This window comes from Harmonia axyridis, chromosome 1 (assembly GCF_914767665.1).
Source record: "Harmonia axyridis chromosome 1, icHarAxyr1.1, whole genome shotgun sequence".
NCBI lineage: Eukaryota > Metazoa > Arthropoda > Insecta > Coleoptera > Coccinellidae > Harmonia > Harmonia axyridis.
The window spans coordinates 64,391,706-64,414,037 of record NC_059501.1 but is presented as its reverse complement, the minus strand read 5'-3'; the positions used below and the strand labels follow the sequence as shown (position 1 = coordinate 64,414,037).

Here is a 22,332-nt window from a genome sequence, read left to right as displayed (position 1 = left end):
TAACATTTATTACTCCTCTTCTGTTTTGTTTTCAGATTCAATTGTAATATACAGGGTGTTTCCTAAACATGCGGCAAAAATTCAGGGGGTTGTTCCTTGGACTATTCTAAGAATATTTTGTCCTTTGATGATTTTTGAAAAACCTATTTGTTTCGAAGATATAGGGGAAACAAAATTTCAGATAATAACATTATATTATGAAAAATTACATGAAAATTCAACTCAACCTACAAAAACTTTTGAAAATGGCCACCTCTAGCCAGCATACAAGCATCCAATCTTCTCCTCATTGACTGCCGAACCCTTTCAAAAACACCAGGATCATTTCTTATTAAGTTACATCCAGCAATGATCCGATTTCGCAAGTATTCCACATTTTCTACTGGAGTGTGGTATAAACTAATGATTTTAGATGGCCCCATAGGAAATAATCTAAGGGGTTTAAGTCCGGGGAACGAGCAGGCCATAAATGAGGTCCACCTCTTCCAATCCAGCGATCTCCGTATGTTAATGTTAAAAACTCACGAGCAACCAAACTAAAATGCACCATCGTGCATAAACCACATTGCATGTCTTATTGCCAATGGTACATCCTCCAAAAACAGAGGTAACGTTTGTTCTAAAAAGTTGCGATACACGTCCCCAGTAAGTCTTTCTGGTAAAAATATCGGCCCTATTAGGCAGTCACCCACAATACCAACCCAAACATTCAATGAGAACTGATGTTGAAAACGATCTTCAATTACCTCATGTGGATTTTCGTCGGCCCATACATGGTTGTTATGAAAATTTCTTATTGCATTTCTTGAGAAATTCGCTTCATCGCTAAAAAGAATCAGCGTCAGTAATTGAGGAATTTGAACTAATGTGGTTAAAAGCCATTGACAAAATGCAATACGTGGGGGAAAATCAGTAGGAATAAGTGCCTGAACGCGTTGCATATGGTATGGGTATAACAAATTGTCTTTAAGAATTTTCCAAACAGTCTTATTACTCACATTCAAAGTATTGGAAATTTTTCGAGTAGAAGTACTAGGGTCTTCTTCGATCATGTCCAGCACATTCTCTTCCAGTTCCACCGTTCTTACTGTGTTTGGTTTTCCTGGTCCCCCCATTTTTTTCAATGCGCCTGTTTCATGCAGACGTTGATGAATATTGTGAAACAATTTTCTGTCAGGAATATTACGCCCAGGAAATCGTTCAATGTACAACCTCCTAGCTTTTAATGAATTTCCATCAGCAAGTCCATAAATGAAATGCATGTCAGTCATCTCGGTGTTTGTATAGCGATTCATAATAGTCAAAGATAAAATGTTAATTGCTAATACATCACAAAACGAATTCAAATGAAAACCGTGTTTAATCTGTATTCCTTTACCATCTGCAATTATCAATTTTTAGTCAAAAAACTGGCCGTTTTTAGTAATTGGAATGTTGTTAAACAAATTTAAAAATAAATTGTACCTACTTAGTAAACACAGTGCGGTACGCATTTTTATTTAAACTATTATTAATTTTAAAAATATGAAAAATGTTGTTCGCCCTGTATCTTCGAAACAAAGAGGTTTTTCAAAAATCATCCAAGGACAAAACATGCTTAAAATAGTCCAAGGAACAACCCCCTGAATTTTTGCCGCATGTTTAGGAAACACCCTGTATACTTTGGTGAAAAAGCAGAACGGATAATATTTTGTTTGAAGAAGCTCTTCAATATAAATATGTCAGCGTATTATGTAAACAAAATATACAAGCCAATCACTGTATCTATTCGGGAAGACAGAGTTTTCGCTGAGGTTGTTATTTGTGCTCTTGTATCATAGGTTGTAATGTTAAAAATTCCTAACTTATAGGTTAAAGAAGGTTTAAGGACACCGGTTCAACCCTAGGTAAACCGAAACCCTGGCTCCCATGTTTATTGAGAACGTAAGAGAACGTGTTAATTCATCTGTTCGTGATGATCCCAACCTCTCCGTTCGGAAGCGAGCAAGTGCTCTGAATGGACATAGATTTTCACTACACCGCATTCTGTACGAAGATCTAAAGCTAAAGCTCTATGAATTGAAATCCCAAGGTGCCATTTTCCAGGCAAATGAATCTTTAGGAGAGATGATATTCATTGACAACCCCTCTCTTCCTGATCTGACGCCTCTGAACACTTACCTGTGATATAAAGTTTACATTAGTGGAGCTAGTTTCCCAGTTGAAATAAAATATTCGCCATGAAATGGAGGCCTTCAAGGAGCAAACCTACTTGCCAGTCGTCATCAGGAATTTTAGTATTAGATTGAATGAGTGTCGTGAACGTGAGAGTAGACATTACTTCTTGACAAATGGCTCGTATTTTGATCGGTTTTTTAAATATAAACTTTTTATTATGACTGCAGAATTCTTTAACACCATCGAAACAATTTTTCTGTGTATTTGTTGCACTCATGAGTGATAAAGATAATAATGGCATTGATGAAATTTCTGTGATGATTGTTAAGTTGAGTGTACCTTGTAATAATACCTATTCTTTGTTATATTGTTAACAACTATTACGGTAAAAAATTGTTTTATGTCCCAAGAGCACACACATTATTGTATTACAACTCCATTTTCTTAAGAATCATGCAATTTTATAACTGTCGAATTTTTTATCGATACTTTCAACATTTCCCAAGATGTTTTAAGGGGAAGAATATATTTGTACTCATGTAGAAATAACTTATTTGTTCATTTGTTTATTTTTTGTGAATTGTTTATATTTAAGAGAATTTTGTCTGATAATTATGTTCATAATCAATTGTGTATTTCTTTTTTATTATGATTGGGTTATTCCTGTTAGGATTCAAGTTCATGTTGAATTCCCTGAACAACTGAAACTAACTTTTATTGAATCACATTATCGTCCAATAAGCTCACTGAATAGTTTCTCAAAAATTTTCGAATTAGCTATGTCAACGTAGATCCCTGAATATTTACTAACTTTCGATCTTAGGTTACAACATGGATATTTGAGGGGTAGATTGGTTCAGACTACAATCGTACAGTTCATAAACAATATTCTGAAATAGCTAGGACAAGATCAAATAGCTGCTGAATTTTTTTAGCTCTTTCAAAAGTTTTCGACAGCGTTGATACGGAACTTTTAATACGCAAGTTAGAGAATTATGGAATTCTGGGAAATGCTCTGAGCTGGTTTGTCTCTTTTCTATCAGATACCACTATGCAGATGATATCAATCTGTTAGCGACTGCTAGTGAACTCCAATCAGTTGGAACAGAAATGTGCCATAATTTACGACTCGACAGAACAAAAGAGTTTTTGAAAAATGATTCTGTAATGAATACCACTAAAACCAAAATTAATATTTCATATTACATTCTATTCTTAAAATAAACCCTACATATAAACAACTTTGGTGAAAAAACCTAATATATTTTGTTATGCACAAAGAATAGTAAATGTATCTGTGGACGGAAAAATTTTAAAAATTCTATATTTTTCTAACTTTGAATCCTTGATTAGATATGGAATGAGTTTTAGGGCAATCAGTGCAGTCGGTATTTATTTTACAAAAGAGAGTAGTAAGAATACTTTTGAACTTGAGATATAGGGAATCATGTGGAGAAAAATTATCATATATCCTTGGGAATATTAACGGTATATGTTATTTACTTCCATGTTTGTTTTATCACCATAAAAATAAAGCAGATTTTCTTCAAAAAGATACAAATTCCACATCATTTCAAGAACAGCCAATATCAATGTTCCCATGCAAGTTGACTATCTCCAAAAAGTGCCCTTGTTATAAGTGCAAACGAATTTTCAATAACTTGCTTCAAAATACCAAATCAATACAAAATTATAGAAAATTCAAGTCAAAAACTGAGAAATTCTTGATAGATCTTGAGGTGTATAGTTTGAATGATTGTTTTGAAATAAAATTGAGAAATGCTTAGTTATGACTTGAGTTCATTCAAATTTAGTTGAATTATCTATTGTCGACACATTTTAATTTCTTTTTTATGTATCCTGAGGGAATAATTGAAATGAAAGTATCTATCTATCTAATCCTTACAATAGAACAAAATTGTTTTTCTTATAACGTTACATAAGACAAAATTTTTAAGTGTGCAAAATAATTGAGCTTTCTGAAAAATTAAACTTTTGAACCCTAACTTAGAGATTATTATTCGATATAAAGTTGTTGGTTCACGAGTAATATTCAACAACAAAATTGCATGATAATCTACTTTCCGAGTACCTAGAATGTAACTTTAAGTAGTTGGTGTTCATATTTTCATGAAAAATCCATTAATTCAGTTCGTCTACCAAAATTAAGTCTGAGAATATGCGAGAATACCCTCAAGTTCATAACAAAATGATACAGAAAGCCCTTTGTACACTCCAATTAAAATTTAGCAAATCAACCGGAAAGTAGCTATGACAACCACTCTGAGATATGACCTGAACTTGTGTAAACTATACGTAATACCTACTACAAATACACAGATAAGGAAACTTCCTCTTTGTCTTCATCAACCTAAATAACCACTAATCCATTCTGTTGAAGATAGAATGAAGTGAAACTTATATATTCTCGAAACTCCGAAATGGATGTGTATTTATCAGACTACTACTTCACTTAATGCCCTGTATGAATATTAATTTGTTGGTAAAACGCAAGTTCTCAACTGCAATTGATGTTTTACAGCTGGATAGCATGTTCAACAAACTGTCTGTTATTGCCGGTTCCAATCGAATGAAGTGAAATAACCTGTTGAAAGGACGTACAGGCTGACGCACCTAAAATATTAGACTTAGAGTATTTCAAATGAAAAGGGTTTTCGGGAAAAAGCCATGAAAATTGTAGAGAAAAAACCAAGGGGTCAAGGGCGTAGATCCTTTAATTTCCTGAGGGGGTAACCGAAAAAAAAAATTTGACGATATTGTTTACTCATATCTAAAATGTGAGAAAAAGAGGTTTGATAACGAAATTTGAACCAAATTAGTAAATAGTATATTGTGCAACAAGTGGGGAAAGTTGGACTTTCCCCACTTGTTGCACAATATACTATTTACTAATTTGGTTCAAATTTCGTTATTATTTGAATCTTCAAGCTACCTAGGAAACTTTTTCCAAGTTCGTTTATCTTTTCGAAACTATTTGTATAAAATAAATATAGATTCGAATTTTGTAGAAATAAGTGAAAAGCATAGAAATAATCAGATTGACGGAAGGACACTGCTCTTGTTATAGAAAGCTCAATTGTTCTGTGCTCATCACCAGTTGAAACCATAGAAATATTGAGAATCTTGAGTAAAAAAAGGTTTTTGACCATTTTCTGTTATTTATTTTAATACGAATCTTACGATGTTATATATTTTGAAATCAAGAAAAATTAAGCTTTCACAAAAATCTAGTGTTCCTATTCGAAAAAACATAACTTTGGGTCATAGCTTCGTAATTAAAAACCCTTTTGAAAATACGAGCAAGCCACTGGTGAAAAAGTGCCTGTATAATGTTTTAATTTCAGAGCTCTAGCATCAGTATTAGCAGAGATATAAACGTTTTTCGACATCGCCATTTTTCCAATTTTCGCTTATAACTCGAAAACAAAAGAAGGTGGCCAAAAATGAATACTACTCTTGTTAGTTTCTCAGAAAAAGAGACCGAGAATAGGGTATCAGATTTTGTCTTTCTCATTTGGTTTAAAAGTTGTAGTGCTAAAACATCGAAATTTGCCCACCCTGTATATAAGTATAACGCTGGTGTACGAATGAAGATCGTTGATTAGTGTACAACTTTTCCTCCGCCATTATGCAATAGATGGCTGTAACGGTAAGTGGTAGCCGAAATAAATAGATCGTAGATGTCATACAATTAGCTTAAGTATTTGTTAACATAACGCCATCGAAATATTAGTCGATTTGTGTTCGCATCATGAAGTTATTCTCTAGTAGACATGTCGGCTTCCGAGCCAAATTCTCGTCATTTGCGGAAGGTTTCAATTTTCTGCTTTAATATGAAGAAATCTGCGGCTTAGACTCATCAATTGCTCCCAAATATCTATGGTGAGGCCGCTTTTAGTGGAACATGCCGAGAGTGGTTTCAACGATTCAAGAACGGTGATTTTGTCGTCGAAGACCAGCATGGCGGTGGAAGAGAAAAGGTTTTCAAAGATGCAGAATTGGAGGCATTACTCGATCAAGACTCGTGTCAAACGCAACAAGAATTGGCAGGATCATTGGAAGTGACGCAAAAAGCCATTTCACAACGCCTGAAAGTCATGGGAATGATTCAGGAACAAGGAAATTGGGTGCCGAGAGAAGTTGAACAGCGTTTGTTTGCTTGTGAACAACTGCTTGCATTGTGACTGGAGACGAAAAATGGGTTCATTACGATAATCGCAAGCGCAGAAAATCATGGGGATATCCCGGCTATGCTTCCACGTCGACGGCTAAATCGAATATTCACGATTCCAAGGTCATGCCAGGTATTTGGTGGGACCAGCTCGGCGTGGTATATTATGAGTTGTTAAAACCGACTGAAAAAATCACAGGCAATCGTTATCAAACACAATTAATGTGTTCAAGCCGAGCATGAAAAACAGACGGCCGCAATACAACGAAAGACAGGATAAAGTGATTTTACAGCATGACAATGCTCCATGTTGCGAAAATGGTCAAGACTTACTTGGGAACCTTGAAATGGACAGTCCTACCCTATCCGCCGTATTCTCCAGACGTTGCTCCTTCGGACTATAACTTGTTTCGATAAATGGCACACGGCCTGGCTGACCAGCACTTCCGGTTTTATGATCGATTCGTGGATAACTTCAGAAGATGATCAGTTTTTTCAACGGATTTGTACGCTGCTCGAAAGATGGGAGAAAGAAGTGACCATTGATGGACAACACTTTGAATCATAAATGTATAACCAGTTTTTAACAATGAATTTAGATGAATCTGTTTGATAGATGATGATTCTTCATAATTATAATAAAAGTATAAACATTAATCTAAATCTGAGAGAAATTGAGCGAAGAAGAGTTAATCATGTACGATTTCTAGGTATCGATGTTGATGAGAATCTCAATTGGAAACAGCAATGTGGGAGTTTCCTCTTAAGAAATCTAAAAGATGTCTTAATGATTGTGCAAATGCTTTCATTATATCATGCTCAAGTATCTTCTAGGCCTAGATATGGAGTGGTGTTCTGGGGTGCTTCGTCAGATGCTGACGAGGTATTCATAGTCCAGAAAACATCAGGTGTATGACCGGGATTTCTAGTAGAACGTCTTGTAAACCTTCCTTTGGAGCATATAATATTTTAACTTTACCATCAGTTTTTATTTTAGAAGTAGCTGTTGGTTATAAATCAACATTTATATACCGTGGTATATTACTGCGAACGCCACCTATGTAATATTCTATGTTATATAGTTTTTTTTTTCTGTGAACGTTTAAATAAACAGTTAGTCTTGAGCTGAATTTCAACGAGTGTGTTTCATTGCTTTTAAGTTCATAGAATAATATATTTCTCCACGTTAATTTTAACAGTAGCAAGTTTAAGTTATATGTATAAAAGTACATTCAATAAGAATAACGATCACCATCAATATTTTACTCGTGGTCAAAATAATTTAGTAATTCCTGCTTTTAATTATAATTAAAAGTGACGTCCTATCCTATAGGATAGGACGTCACGGATGGAATAAAGAATGCTTATAATATTGTTATTTTCAAAAGGCGTTTGAAATCATTTTTGTTGGAAAGAACTTTTCATGATCTTTCTGAATTGAGTTTAAAATTTATTTAGGATTTGTTTTTGTTTGACTTTTTCCATAGTGTTCTGCATTCTTCTGGAAATAAAGTTATTATTTATTTATTCCGGAAAAAAACCGGAAGCAAAGTTGTTTACCTATGTAATACACTGCAATATCAGTTTTCAGTTACTTCATCTTTGATGAAGAGTGAGTATTATGGGAATAATTCAACATTGCCAAAAAATCTTAAGCAAAAATTATATCATATATTCTGAACCACTTACCATTCCTGCTATTTTGTTCGAAGAGAATTCGATCATCCTCGGAAATTTTAAGTCCTGAAACATATAGAGTCCAATTAGGAAACTGCACAAAAATAATGATGACAGATATAAATGAGCACGTCTCCAATTATTCGCTATGATTTATTCTTCCCGTCGAAGTAAAATATAACAGATATTCTTCTATTCGCATTTCCATTCTGTAGAATGCCGAAATTGTAGAACGAGATAGCGTTGAACGCTGCGCAGGGCCGTCGTTAGCTTAACTGCTACCCTAGGCAGAGACCCATTTTGCCGCCCTAACAGAAGCTTACTCTGCAGAATGCCAAAAAATTAATATTGGATAATCGGGGTCCTGCCGCCCCGGCAAAAAATTCAGGATGGATGTTGGTTTGGTGAATTTGTTTTCAAAGATTCAGTGTGGAAGTGTGAAAAACTCCATACTTTTTCATAAAAAGTGTTTTAGGGAGGAAACAATTTATTTTGAGTGTTATTATTTGTTATTTGTTGTTGTTAATAACATCACTAATAAATAAGCAGGTACAAACGATCTACACCCAAAATTCAGTACATATGTGCTAAGCGGCGTTCAATAAGCCGCTCTTATGTTTGAAAAGGAAATTCAAATCAAAAGAAAAGTTCAAGGACATATCCTTGAGATGCGCTTCTCTTTGAGGGATGTGACCTTAAACACAGATCTTATGTTTAAAAAGGAAATTCAAATCAAAAGAAAAGTTCAAGGACATATCCTTGAGATGCGCTTCTCTTTGAGGGATGTGACCTTAAACTTTTTTCCAGAGATTGGATCGCTAGAATTATGTTAGATTGTTAAATAATTATCAATAAATCCTATATTCTGAGTGGATAAATTATTGAATTCCTGTAAGAGTTAATTCATAAATAGCAAATATTCGTTAACTACCAGTTGAAAATTTGTTGACACTGAATTTATGTTATTTGTGGAGATAACGTAATAATTTATCACCGAAATATATTAAATATCATCAAATACCTTGTAAACAAACATTTTATTCTTTATTAATGAACTTTTTTGAATGCATAATTTAACTATTAATGAATATATCAAATATAAATCTGCTGTAATAGTTGTGAATAAATAACCTCCAAATAAGTGCTTCATTAATAAAAAAATATGGATTTCTCTCAGTGTGCTCAACTGAATTCTAATGAATAAATGATAAAATATATTAATTGATTTCAGGTTTCAGATACTTCTGCTGAGTTGTGACTACATATAACGCTCGAACATTTCGTTTTTTTTCTTTGATATGATTGAGCTGAACAACCGGAACCGGATGATGCGAATGAACGATTACTTTAAATTCGAATAGATTTTACAGATATTCACGATGCTAAGATGTTTGAGATAAGTACATTTGATAAAACAAAATCATTTGTGAAAAGACCCCGCACGTTTCTTATGGGAAATGGCTTTCCGTGAATTTGGCTGAATTTTTGATATGTTGTAGTTCTTGATAAACTGATCAGAAGTGTCCATAGCCACAAAGCTCCTTTGTTTACATAAAAAAAAATTATTCAATTCGTTATTCCAGTAATCCAGATTTCCCAGAAAAGGTAGATAATGCCGCCCTCCATTATTTGGCGCCCCTAAAAGAGGGCCCGGTAGTTTCAGGCTCCTAGCTCAGTTTGTATTTTGGAAAAAGCTTGAAAATTTGTTTTTTTTTTGTTGAAGATTATCGAGTAAAATAATCGGATGATGTGGATGATCCATTATTTGATTCGAATGCGCCCACGCCCAAAAAAAAGAAGAATATTATAAAATGATGGAATGTGGTATGAAATAATTCAACTTCTTATATTTTTCAAGAAGGATCAGTTGGAAGTGATGAAATGGAATTGTTTTCTTATATTTTGCATTCCATTATGAGGAATCAACATTCTGATTAGAGAATTGAAAAGAAAATAATCCAGAACCCCAAGTGGCAATAAAATTCGGCAACGTAAAACGAACATCGACAAGCCTGATGAGTGCATGTGTTTTTTTAACATCAATAACTTCAAAAAAGCACTATGAGGGGATCACGCCACATCTGGATATTTATGAGTATAATGTATAATGCGGCACCTTTGATGGTTTTTGATGTTATTTAAATTTGTCGGTATTCCTTTCTGTTGTTGCTGACTAAATTAAATCTCATTCGGTCTTTTGAATTTCTACACATGTAATTTTTGTCGATCAAGCTTGAAATGCCGCCCTTGAATTTTTCCGCCCTAGGCGACCGCCTGCCCTGCCTACCCCCTAGCGACGGCCCTGCGTTGAACGGTACGCCGTAAATTCAGATGCGAAGAATTATTCAACGGTTGCAAAAGAGTGGGCTCGTGGAATTAACCAAACTTCCAATCATTCAAGTCGCGAATCCATAAAATTACCCTCCTGTGGTGCATAAATTTTCAGGTTTTCAGCTTCGGCGGTGTACTCTTCCTAATAATGAATGGGTCCCAAATCAGACTTCAAAGTTGTATGTTTTAGAGGATTCCGCTCATGAATCTGAAACTTATCTAATGAAACGAAACCTGTCGAAATTCGGCAGATTTACCATGTTCTGATTTTCTTTCTGGAATGATCGATAACAAATTTTGTGCGGAAAGAGGGGAGAAGCTGAATTTCATTGGGGTCGAAGTGTATTAACATACCATATAGAGGAAAATATTCAGGAAGACATTTTCGGAAACAAAAATCGGGTATCAAACATTTGAGGACTGACGCGAAGCCAGGAGCTTTATAGCGCTCGTTCGTTTTTTCCCTTGGAGACCATAATATACACAGGGTTAGAGATGAGCCATACCGTGATTTCTAGATCACGTTGTGAAACGTGAACATTACTTCATGATATCAGTAAAATTAAAGCGTGACGTGATCACTGTTTAGGTTTATTGTTATTAATATTTGTATGAATCACCCAAACCTTAGTTCGTTTATCTTTGCAACTCGAATTGCTCACTCTTATCATTCAAAGCAAAGCAAAATCAATGAAAAATTAGTATGAAAACATCCATTTTTCTTACATTTTCAACTCTTCACTTTATTTCATACAGCTTTAGTTAGGAACGTAACAGAAGGAAATCGATTTTTCAAATGTTTCCTCAAATTTGAAGAGGAGGTTTTGAAAGATAATTTCAACTTGCATAAATTACAAGTAGCATAATTTACATAAACTTTTTTGAAGAAAGCCCAAAGATTGCTGGTCTTTCGCCAATTATTATTATGTCTCAGACTTGTTTTCGTTTATTTTTTATAATACAGAGTACCATTTATTGCTTCGGTCGGCAACTTCAATATAGAAAGAATTTCTTTGGGGTTGTTTAAGCATAAAATTAGAATTTTACTCCCACCACCAATTATGCAGTGATTCAGTAGTTATTATTTGTTTGTAGCAAGTATTTATTGTTTAACTAGTCCTACAAAAATACTTCCTAAAACAGGCGAAGTTGCCTAATGCCCGCCACTCACGAAGCGTTTTTTCGAGCGTTTGGTAGCTAGCGTCGAAGACATTCCAGTCGGGCAGTCAAGTTCATACTCTGATTTACAGTCGTACGGCCGTGTCCCGAGCTGTCTGACTGGAATCTCTTCGACGCTTGCTACCAAACGCTCGAAAAAACGCTTCGTGAGTGGCGGGCATAAGATGCTGGGATTGACATGAAAATATGCAATTATGTTAGTCGAAAAAGGTTCCGAAGCAATAAAAACATCAGGCTGCCTTCATAATTTACGATTGCAACGGACGATGATATGCCCTGAAAAGATCTGTGAAATGTTCAAACTGTGATCCCGTCACGCTCTGTATTCGTTTTTCGGAACCGTGACTACCTGTGACATTCTGATATCAGTGATTAAATCACAGTTCGTGAAATATCGCTCATCTCTACACATGAGACGCGACTGTCTATACGGTTAAGAAGGTCTATACCGTTTCAGAGATCAGTTCAAAAATTAATACGCTTCATTTTACGCTAAAGACCATCGATTTATATGAGGTTTTCACCATTATTAATTTTAAAAAGTTCGTCATTGCGGAAAGTCCTTTTCAATAATTTTTTTAGGAATGGAAAAAAGAAATTAGATGATATTTTTTCGAAATGAATAATATGCATGATATAACTTTCCCAACAAACATTTATTTTTTAATGAATTTTCAGATAACAATTTCACACAAATAGTCTTGTCGAAGGCTAAAATGCGTTTTTTCTAAAATCAAAAATGAAGACGTAAAAACGTACTCTAAATTCTTGCATTTTGTAGAAAAGATGGCAAATCAGAGGAACGTTTAAGATTGCTTTACTCAACCTGAAAAGTGGTGAGATCTCAAAAACGCTGAAGAGACAGGAGTAATTGAACTTTGGCAGATCACGAGAAAGTCACGTGGTATAAATCGATCTTAAGCGCTGAAATATTCGATTTATCATCATAGGTTTTATCTAAATTTACATGCAGTGAGTTCATCTTGAACCAATCACATAATTCACCTCAATTTCTCTGTAGATTTTCTTGCAATGATAAATTGTTTTCGTGTTGGACAACAACAGTGGCATCATCAGCATTTAGGAATAAATCACAGTCGATATCATTCAAAATATCATTAACATATAGTATGAACAGCACCCGGCCCAAAACTGAACCATGTGGTACTCCTGTCTTAATTTCGCGCAATTCAGATTTTACATATTCCTGTTGTGACTATGTAAAATCTGAATTGCGCGAAGAATTGTTCGAATTGAAAAGCATTTGTATGTACTCATTTATCTCGTCAAATTTTCAGATTGGATATAGCCTTCTGAATCATATTGCCATTTTTTTTTAATTTATCGCAAAAATTTATTATTTATTCAGGTGTGTGAATAAGTCTTTCCCGTTTTTTTCAAATTTTGAGCCTTTATTGTGAAAAAATGGTTACAAATGAATTATTGAAAGTATTGGCCATCGCTAGCTACAACTTTTCCCCATCTTTCTGGCAACATACGAATCCCGTTGCGAAAAAATTCGACCGGTTTGGCCTCTATCCAGTCATCCACCCATTTTTTGGCTTCCTCGTAGGAATGGAAGTGCTGGTCAGCCAGGCCATGCGTCATCGATCTGAAGAGATGGTAATCAGACGGAGCAATGTCTGGACTATACGGCGGGTGGGGTAGGACTTCCCATTTGAGCGTTCCTAAGTATGTTTCCACCGGCTGTGCAACATGTGGGCGAGCATTGTCATGTTGCAAAATAACTTTGTCGTGCCTGTCGGAGTATTGTGGCCGTTTTTCTCGCAGTGCGCGGCTCAAACGCATCAATTGTCGTCGATAGACCTCGCCTGTGATCCTTTCATTCGGTTTCAGAAGCTCATAGTAAACCACACCTAGCTGGTCCCACCATATACAGAGCATGAGCTTGGCGCCATGAATATTTGGCTTGGCCGTCGATGATGATGCATGGCCGGGTAGTCCCCATGATTTTCTTCGCTTCGGATTATCGTAACGGATCCACTTTTCATCGCCAGTCACGATACGATGCAGAAAACCCTTTCTTTTATGTCGCTGAAGCAACTGTTCGCAAGTGAAAAAACGCCGTTCGACGTCTCTCAGCTTCAGTTCGTACGGCACCCAATTTCCTTGCTTTTGGATCATTCCCATGGCTTTCAAACGCTTGGAAATGGTTGTTCGGTCAACTCCCAATGCTTCAGCAAGTTCTTCTTGCGTTTGACACGAATCTTCATCAAGCAAAGTCGCCAATTCTTGATCTTCAAAGATTTGCGGCCGCCCGGAACGCTCCTTGTCTTCCACGTCGAAATCGCCACTTTTGAAGCGTCGAAACCATCCGCGAACACTTGAATCATCGACACAACCTTCTCCATAAGCTTCCTGAAGCAACCGATGCGCCTCGGCAGCAGATTTCTTCAAATTGAACCAATAAAGTGAAACTTCCCGCAAATGACGTCGACTCGGCTCAAATTTCGACATTTTCACGATTTCAAAAATTTATAATGCGAAAAAATTTCAACTAATGTGTTGGTGTGGAATTGTTGACAGATGAATAAGCTTTGATTATGACATATGTAACCATTAAATACTCGCACAGTATTGGTGGCGCCATCTCTTACAAAAAACGGGAAAGACTTATTCACACACCTGATATTATTTAATTACTCTCTGACTGGATGTGTTTAGCACTAGCTATATCCTTCAATTTTTCCCAAGAGAAATTATCAAGTGGGTGAAGATCTGAAGATCGAGAAGGCTATGAAACAGGTTCTCCTCGACCTATCTATCTATTTGGGAAAGAATTGTCGTAGTAATTTTCCACTTCTAAACCAAAATGAGGTCCAGCCACATCATGTTGAATAGTATATTGTAAAACAAGTTGCAGAATGGGCTCCTATTCCAACACGAATGCTAAATTCGAAAACGAGCGACGAAGGAGCGAGTTTTGGAACGCATGAGTGTTGGAATTGCCTTCTGCAACGAGTATTAGACGATATTTTCTCTATTTCAGTCAAGTTTTGCGAAATATTGTCGAAATTCAATGGAAAATTCAGATTATATATCCTAGTGACTTTTGTATTGTATCTTGGCAGTTGGTGTGACTGTTACGAAAATTGACAGATTACGGAATTTGAATATGAATCGTATGTTTCGAATTTAGACATAATTTACAATTACACTTTAAATTCGTGAATTATGTCTGACGAAATCGATTGAACACTACCAGAATTATGAGAATTTGCGAATATGTAGCATATCATTTCTCTATATCCCCAAATTATATTATATTGACAATTATTGACGTTTGTTGAAATTTGATAGGATTGGAAGTCAGCATAGACAACCACAAAACGAAAAATATATCTGAAAACGATGCTGTAATGAGTTCATTACAGCACTGTTTTTTAGAACTGTAATGAACTCATTACGATACAGAAATAGAAAAAATTATTCCTCTAATAATTCGTTGTAGCATGCCGGTTAAAATATTTTTGAAGAAGTAGAAGTCAGTAATCTGAGTATTAAACCCATTATCTTTGGTAAGCTAAGCTTCCTCTATTATTTCCCTCACACATAACAAATACACGAACATAATATCAGCATGTTTTCTATTTGTCAAATAGATCATTTTGATAATCCCAAAATTGTATTACAGTATGGAACACAATCAATAAGTAATAAATTTCTCAAATGTCAGTTGTCAGCATGTTTTCAGAATAGAAAATGACCTCAGAATATGTTCCGAGGAATTCATATTTTGTCTCTGGTCGCATTTTTTCCCGCTTTTGATTGTTGTTTCACTAATGAATTATTTCTTATATTAGCAAACTCTTATCATATACTAGACGATTAGTTTATTTTCAAAAAGAGTTTTACTTTCGCAATATAGGTACCTCAATTTCAAATAAATAAAATGTTTCAAACTTTCTCCAATTTCAAAAATTCATATAAAAAATGTTGTCATCTAAACAATGATTTCAGATTCGAAATACAAAGTAACCATGGAAGGATATTAAATACTTATCCGAAAATGTCAAGTTATCATTTAGTATGGTTACTTTTAAGGTTTCTGACATAACCATCGCATTCGCCATTTTGCCTCGATAAGCTTTCGATTTATTATTTCTAATAACAATAATGAAGGATTGGAATCGTTAGAAAAAAACCCTGGAGGATTGCTGAATTCGAATTTTTTCTTTCAAATAATAATAAGATATCGCACTTTCAGGAATTTATGCCTAACTTGGCAACAGTGCGTGCCAGAGAATTTTTTTAAATAATTTTCACTGCAACTTGAGTTGGTGATAGAAACATTAATATAACTGTAGGATGTTAGCATAAATACAGGATGTTCAATTCAAATTGAAAAATTCTATAGGTAGTTATAGCAACACTAGAGATCAAAAAATTTCATAACGAAATATTTTCTAGTACTCCGAATAATACTGATACGCCAAGCTAAACTTCCCTGTAATTCTAAAATACTATTTGGATCTTTTTAGTTGATATTGAATATATAATATTCAAATACGTCGAAAATGATCCAATTTCTACCCCTTATAACTACGTATCGCTAAATAAAACACCTTGTATACAAACTCTGATTCCTGTGATATTACGCATATGAAATCATATTTTATTTTCGAAATGAATATATGTTTTCTCTGAATAAATGTATTAAAACAAAAAACTCTTTAGGAATACAATTAGTAGAAATAGAATCGAAGGAAGAAACCATCAGATTGCTTGCCCCCTATTTTTTATAATATGCCTAAATGACTATGGACTAATGTTTGAAACAAATAAAAGAAAAGTGACCTATATAAATTATGCAGACTATACTGATACGCTTATGATTGAGAGATGCTTCCATGAGCTGGAACACCTATGTGAAAGTAGCTTAGGAAATCAAAAGAATGGTTTGAATACAACAATCTGATTATAAACAATGAAAAAACACAATTACCATTTTTCAAACCAACCAATTCAAATTGGAAAAAACACGTAAACTACCTATGACTCCTATGAGAAAATATGGTTTTCCCTTGGGTTTTTCAATTACATCCAAATAAATCAGTAAAACTCACTTGAAAACAGTGTTCAATTAAAGAATCAAAATTGGGTTTTGGTGTCATATTTTATGGAAATATTAAATAACTTTTTGATGTATAGAAGAAGGCAGTCAGAATAATGAATAACCTGAAATTTGACCAATCCTGCAGAAACGAATTCAAGAAGATGGGAGTCTTGGCTATTTACGCAGTATATATTCAGGAATGTATCCTCCCAATACAAAACTTTTTGGAAAATATGAACATCAAAAAACATTTTACGAGACAAGAAATGAGGACTATCTCTATCCCAAAAGGTTTTTAGCAACATCCCAGAGACAAGTTGAATATATTCGTAGTGTATATCAACGACTTACCCGAAATTTTCCAGAAGGTTCTGGTTCCTCAAGATCAACTTATACTTTCTCCATCTACTACCTATTCAACTGAGACTTCACCACAACATAATTTAACAATTGAACATCTATCACCTAGAGAAGAACATATAGAAACATATTTATATGCTGATGACGCTAATGTTTTAATATCAGGGCAGACTATTGGAGATGTCATGAACACTTTGAAAACATCAATGACAGTGATTGAAAAATGGTGTATCGAAAATGGTTTAGTTCTCAATGGGAATAAAACTAATGTTTTAATGTTTTCAACTAATCGCCCAAATCTAACATTTCCGGAGAGTATCACTTTTGACAATGGAATAGTTCAAGTAAGATCTTGTACTAAATTATTAGGTGTATTTATTGAGAGCAATCTTGGTTGGGGGTTGCATTGTGAATCAGTGACGAAGAGACTGCATACGATCATATATACACTAAGAGCCATTAGAAATAGAATAGATATAGACACCTTGAGGATTGTTTATTTTGCAAATTTTCAATCAATTATGGCATATGGAATCATTTTCTGGGGTGGGAGCACCCAGGCTGAACGCGTGTTCATCGCTCAGAAGATGGCTATGAGGATAATGTTTCACATGAAATACAGGGAATCATGTCGGGGTATATTCAGAAGATATAATATACTAACTGCACCTGGTCTATATATCTATAAAATTTTGTTATTTTTATTCAAGAACAATTCCTATTTTCAGAATTTTAGAAATGTGAATAATACCAGGAGAATGATTGATTATCTACTACCTATTCACAAACTAACGAGTACGGAGCGTAATAATTTTTATATGAGTATGAAACTCTTCAATCATCTACCTAAAAAAATGAGAGCCATTAAGGAATTGAAACTCTTCAAAAGAGAATTATTAGCAATGTTAATAAAATGTGAACCATATTCAATACTTGAATTTATAGACTTTTGTCATGTACATATAGCATAGGTATAGTAGTTTCATTTGTAAAGAATTTTTTGACTTGTTTTCATTTTGTAATTGTAGATACAATTCTGGAAATAAATACTATTATTATTATTATTATTATTATTATTATAATAATCATAAATATAAAATATAAATATATGAATAATATCAAAAATATAAGAGATGAAAAATTTTTCAAGAAAATAATACATAAATTTCTTTTAGAATCCTTACAGTTTAGAGGAATTTCTAAGTTAATTATGATTGTAGATATAGATATATTTCTTTTGTTTTGACACTGTTTCACTTCGTGTCCAAGTAACTTGTAGTTTATGAAAGGGATATAAAATAAGGAACCATTATTATTATTATTATTTATTGAAAACTATAAAATCAATTATTCAGTCATAAAAATCTCGAAACTATAACTCATATAAATACAATGAAAATGCTAAGTTTGCCGGGTTAGTGAAAATTTTTGATCCACTGTTTCGGTGCTTGAATTAGAAGGATCTGCGAAGAATATATCAGGCGAAAATTTCAATGCAGACTTATCAAAATCCATGGAGCTATCTCTTTCCCCAACCGTACTGAAACTGGAAAAATCCTCCGCGTTCAGATGCTTCGACAAGTCTGTCGATTCCTTCTCCGTCGTGATCTTGATGGGATGAGGATAGGTATCTATAATACCATCATGGAAGTCTCCGTTGTCAATCAACATGAACTGGATAGGTTTCCTATCGGCAAACTCCGAATCGGTAGATGTCAACGTAGATTGTCCAACTTTAAATCCGGGAATAGCTTCGTGCTCGTTTTCCATTCCATCGTTAATAATGATAGAACCTCCTGAACATGTTGTGGATGGTGCCGAAGATGATATTTTTGCCGATCTCATGAAGTCTTTTATTATTTCTATACCATGGTGACTATCCATCTTTTCTGTTGCAGGTTTGAGATCCTGAATTTCGCCAACGTGTCCATCCTCATCGACTATTTGATACTGAAGACCACCCTTAGATATATTCTGCAAAACTTCATCGTTCACGGTAACAAAATTTCCATCGTTAGTTTTAAAAATAATTTCAATATCGGATTGAGAATCTGCGCCAAATATGGTTTTCAACTTATCGGACATGAGTTCTTGTGGATTTTGAGTAGCAAACTGTAAAAGATTCTTCTTCGCATTCAACGTACTGTTACAATTGAAACCTCCACTTGCATCAGTGTAATCGATTAATTGAACAGGCTGTACAGTTTTTGTCACATCTATACAGGAATCATCAGCATGAGGAATAAAATTTTCAACAGTTGTTTCAGTACAAGACTCTTCAATTATGAAGGAATTCACTTGGGATGTAGTGGCAATCTCTTTTTGTAAATGTGCCAACGCCATTCTACTAGCATGAGCCTCTTTCGCACAAGCTTTTTCCGCTTCAGACCTCAAATATTTCCTTTTCAATTTTTTTTTGTTGAAGGGATCATTAATGTTGAAGGAAGTTATCTTCAAACCAGTGTCATTCGTTAATTGAGAGTTACTGGAGCCATGATACGCCACTGGATATTTCGGTTTATTACTCATGAACTGAGGGTACGGAATATGAACGTCCTCGATCAAGTGCTGATGTTCTTGTCTGTCGGAGAATAAAGTATCAAGACCCCTCACTTGAAAAAGTTTAGCTGCACCAATCAGAAATTTCACATTTTCCTCTTCAATAATGGTTTCTCCACAATACATGAATTCAATGATAGACTTCAGGACGCCAAAGTCGAATCCGGATATTACAATTTGTTCCACAGATGGGTTCTTCTCGAATTCATCCTTGAAATAATGACTGTTCGCGGCCAGTATACATTTATGTGCATGAAGAGTTTTGTTACCACAACAGATAGCGATATCCACTAAACTTTGATGTTCCATTAAACAACATAACGATTTGAATACATGCTTAGAATGGGTTTTCCAAGAAACACAATAATTGTTTTTAGAATACATTTTCTCCATATTGTATTTGAATTCGGAAAGAGATACAATACACTTACGTTATCGATTGCAAATGACAAGTTAGAGGGTATCATGCATAGAGTATAATGAACACAGAGCGGTCAATCATTATTTTTTATACCGCGTTTGACATCGATCACAGAAAATTCATAGAGTAAATTGAACGTTAACCACAAATATACCCGTGATTACCATATGACATTTGTAGTTATAAGAGGGACCTGGTTATTATTTATCGCTTTATATTCTGTGAGTTTGATTTTGAGTAAATGAATGTGAATTGACCATCTCGTTAATGAATTAACTCCAAAGTGCTTTGAACGACAGAATATAATAAAGTATATTAGGACTTTTTTTACGTGTACAGCCATCTTCAGAAAATATAGTTCAATATAATATAATAATTGAAATTCTACGGTATTCTAATTATAATTGTATGAACAGGGTGTTACTAGATGTGATCAAATATTTTAAGAGGGCGAAAGCTTGTCGAAAATTAAGCAGTTTTTTCATGTGAAAATAGCTTTTGAGTATTTTCTTGAGAATTCACATGATTCAAATATTTATACAGGGTGTCCCAAGTTCGGTTGCCTATTAGACGTTTCTGGAGTACTTCAGTACTTGACCTATTTGAAATCTGAAAATTAGGATTATGATATTGTGCAACATTCTCTACCGAGCTAAAATATTCTTGAAGCATGAGCTCTTACAGTTTCACTAGAAATAAAAAAAATTCTATAAATATTTTTTTGAATTTTTTTATTTTCTAATAATGATCTTTTCATTCGAAAACTAATCATAACTTTGCACTGAAAATTTGCATGTTTGGATTGAGACAATGATCTTTTTTTCTGAAATAATGTTAGATCTCTATAATTTCCGGTTATACCGGAAATAGACTACTGCTTTCTTATTTCAAATGGCACGCCCAATATATAATTATATTGCTTCATTGGATAGCTTTTTTGATGACAATTTCAGCAATATGCCTTAACTTGAGTATAAACTCAACGGTTCATGAGTTAATGAGATTCTTATGAAAAAAATTGTGGCCTTAGGTTTTTTTTGATATTTCTGCTGAAAAGAGTTATTTCGAAAAAACCTTATCAATTTTCGAATCTGCGAATACGCAGTATTAGAGGATTGTTTGCGGTTTGGGCCCAAAATATACAGGGTGTTTCACAAAAAAACATGAACTTGGACAACTCACATTCATTAGAACTCAAGATTTTCAAATTATAACCTACATTTTTATTCAATTCTACGTATAAAAATAAGAGTGTTACTTAAGCAAACCTTATACCTAAAACGAATACTTCAAGAGTTATCGAGGAATGAGAAAAAAAACGCAATTTCTAACTGTGTGGAGTAGTTATGATCCTTCTTCGATTCTTCATAATGTAGATACAGTTCTATCGTCACAATTATTGCTCTTCTAGTCCTTTACATCTGAAGATGGATCTCTCTCAGGGAGGTTGGAATAATTCCCTAAATGTATTCCCTTATTTGTGAACCTGCCGGATCTTTGTGAATCAGAGAAACCCATTTCTCTCGGTAACCGTTAAACGTTACATTTACGTTTGGTGTTCCAGTGACGTAGGGAAATTGCACCAGATTGAATTTTGCGTCCCGTGTCAATCTCCCTTATCACACGGTCAATGTGGTTTTCAACACTATTTACACGATTTTAAGTATTTCCCTTTTTTCCAAATAACACTTTACAACTGTTTTCGAGCCCTTTTCCTCTTATACTGCTCTCAGTATTTATGATAAACACCCTGTAAATTTTTGCTCCAAACTGAAAACTGTCTTATAGTACTACATATTTGCAGAATCGAAAATGAAAAGGTTTTTTCGAAAAAAATTATCTGCAGAAATATCCAAAAGAACTTTGGTCCTCATAGCAACCATTTTTTCATGAGAATCCCATTAACTCATGAACCGTTGAGTTTTTACCCTAGGTATGGCATATTGCTGAAATTGTCATCAAAAAAGCTATCTCATGAGGCAATAATATACTGGGTGTGCCATTTGGAATAAGAAAGTAGTAGAGTTGTAGAGGTCTGAAGTTATTTCAGAGAGAAAGATCATCGCTTCAAACCCAAACATGCAAATTTTCAGAATTTATAGAATTATACAATTTTTTTCATTCCTTGTATAACTGTGAGAGCTCAAGCTTCAAGAATATTTAAGCTTGGTAGAAAATGTCGAACAATATCATAATCCTAATTTTTAGATTTCAGATTTTAGGGGGAAAGATCATCCAAAAAATAGACAATAAATGTCTACAAGGCTATCGCGGTGAATCACCCTGTATAATTTTTTCCAAATTATTAATGACTTATTTTGTTATACTCAGTTATTGATTTGATTGTTATTCAATAAAATTCTTGATACTTCAATCAGC

At 34.3% G+C, this 22,332-nt stretch overlaps 2 protein-coding genes across 6 annotated transcripts in view; both read right to left on the bottom strand.

The window, feature by feature from the left end:
* LOC123679335 (nephrin-like) overlaps positions 1-22,332 on the bottom strand; it is a 176,586-nt gene that overhangs the window by 61,916 nt on the left and 92,338 nt on the right. For all 5 annotated transcript variants that reach the window (XM_045616895.1, XM_045616930.1, XM_045616903.1 and 2 more), the window contains exon 3: positions 8,039-8,092. In XM_045616895.1, coding sequence (XP_045472851.1) covers positions 8,039-8,092 — 54 coding nt within the window. The remainder of the gene's footprint in view (positions 1-8,038; positions 8,093-22,332) is intronic.
* Positions 18,285-19,984, bottom strand: LOC123679370. Its single transcript, XM_045616942.1, has one exon. The coding sequence runs from the start codon at positions 19,923-19,925 to the stop codon at positions 18,375-18,377; it is 1,551 nt and encodes a 516-aa protein (XP_045472898.1). The 5' UTR covers positions 19,926-19,984; the 3' UTR covers positions 18,285-18,374.

What these genes read in the sequence shown, in the direction of transcription:
- LOC123679370 (XM_045616942.1), bottom strand. Translation starts at nt 19,925, where the DNA reads ATGGAGAAAATGTATTCTAAAAACAATTATTGTGTTTCTTGGAAAACC.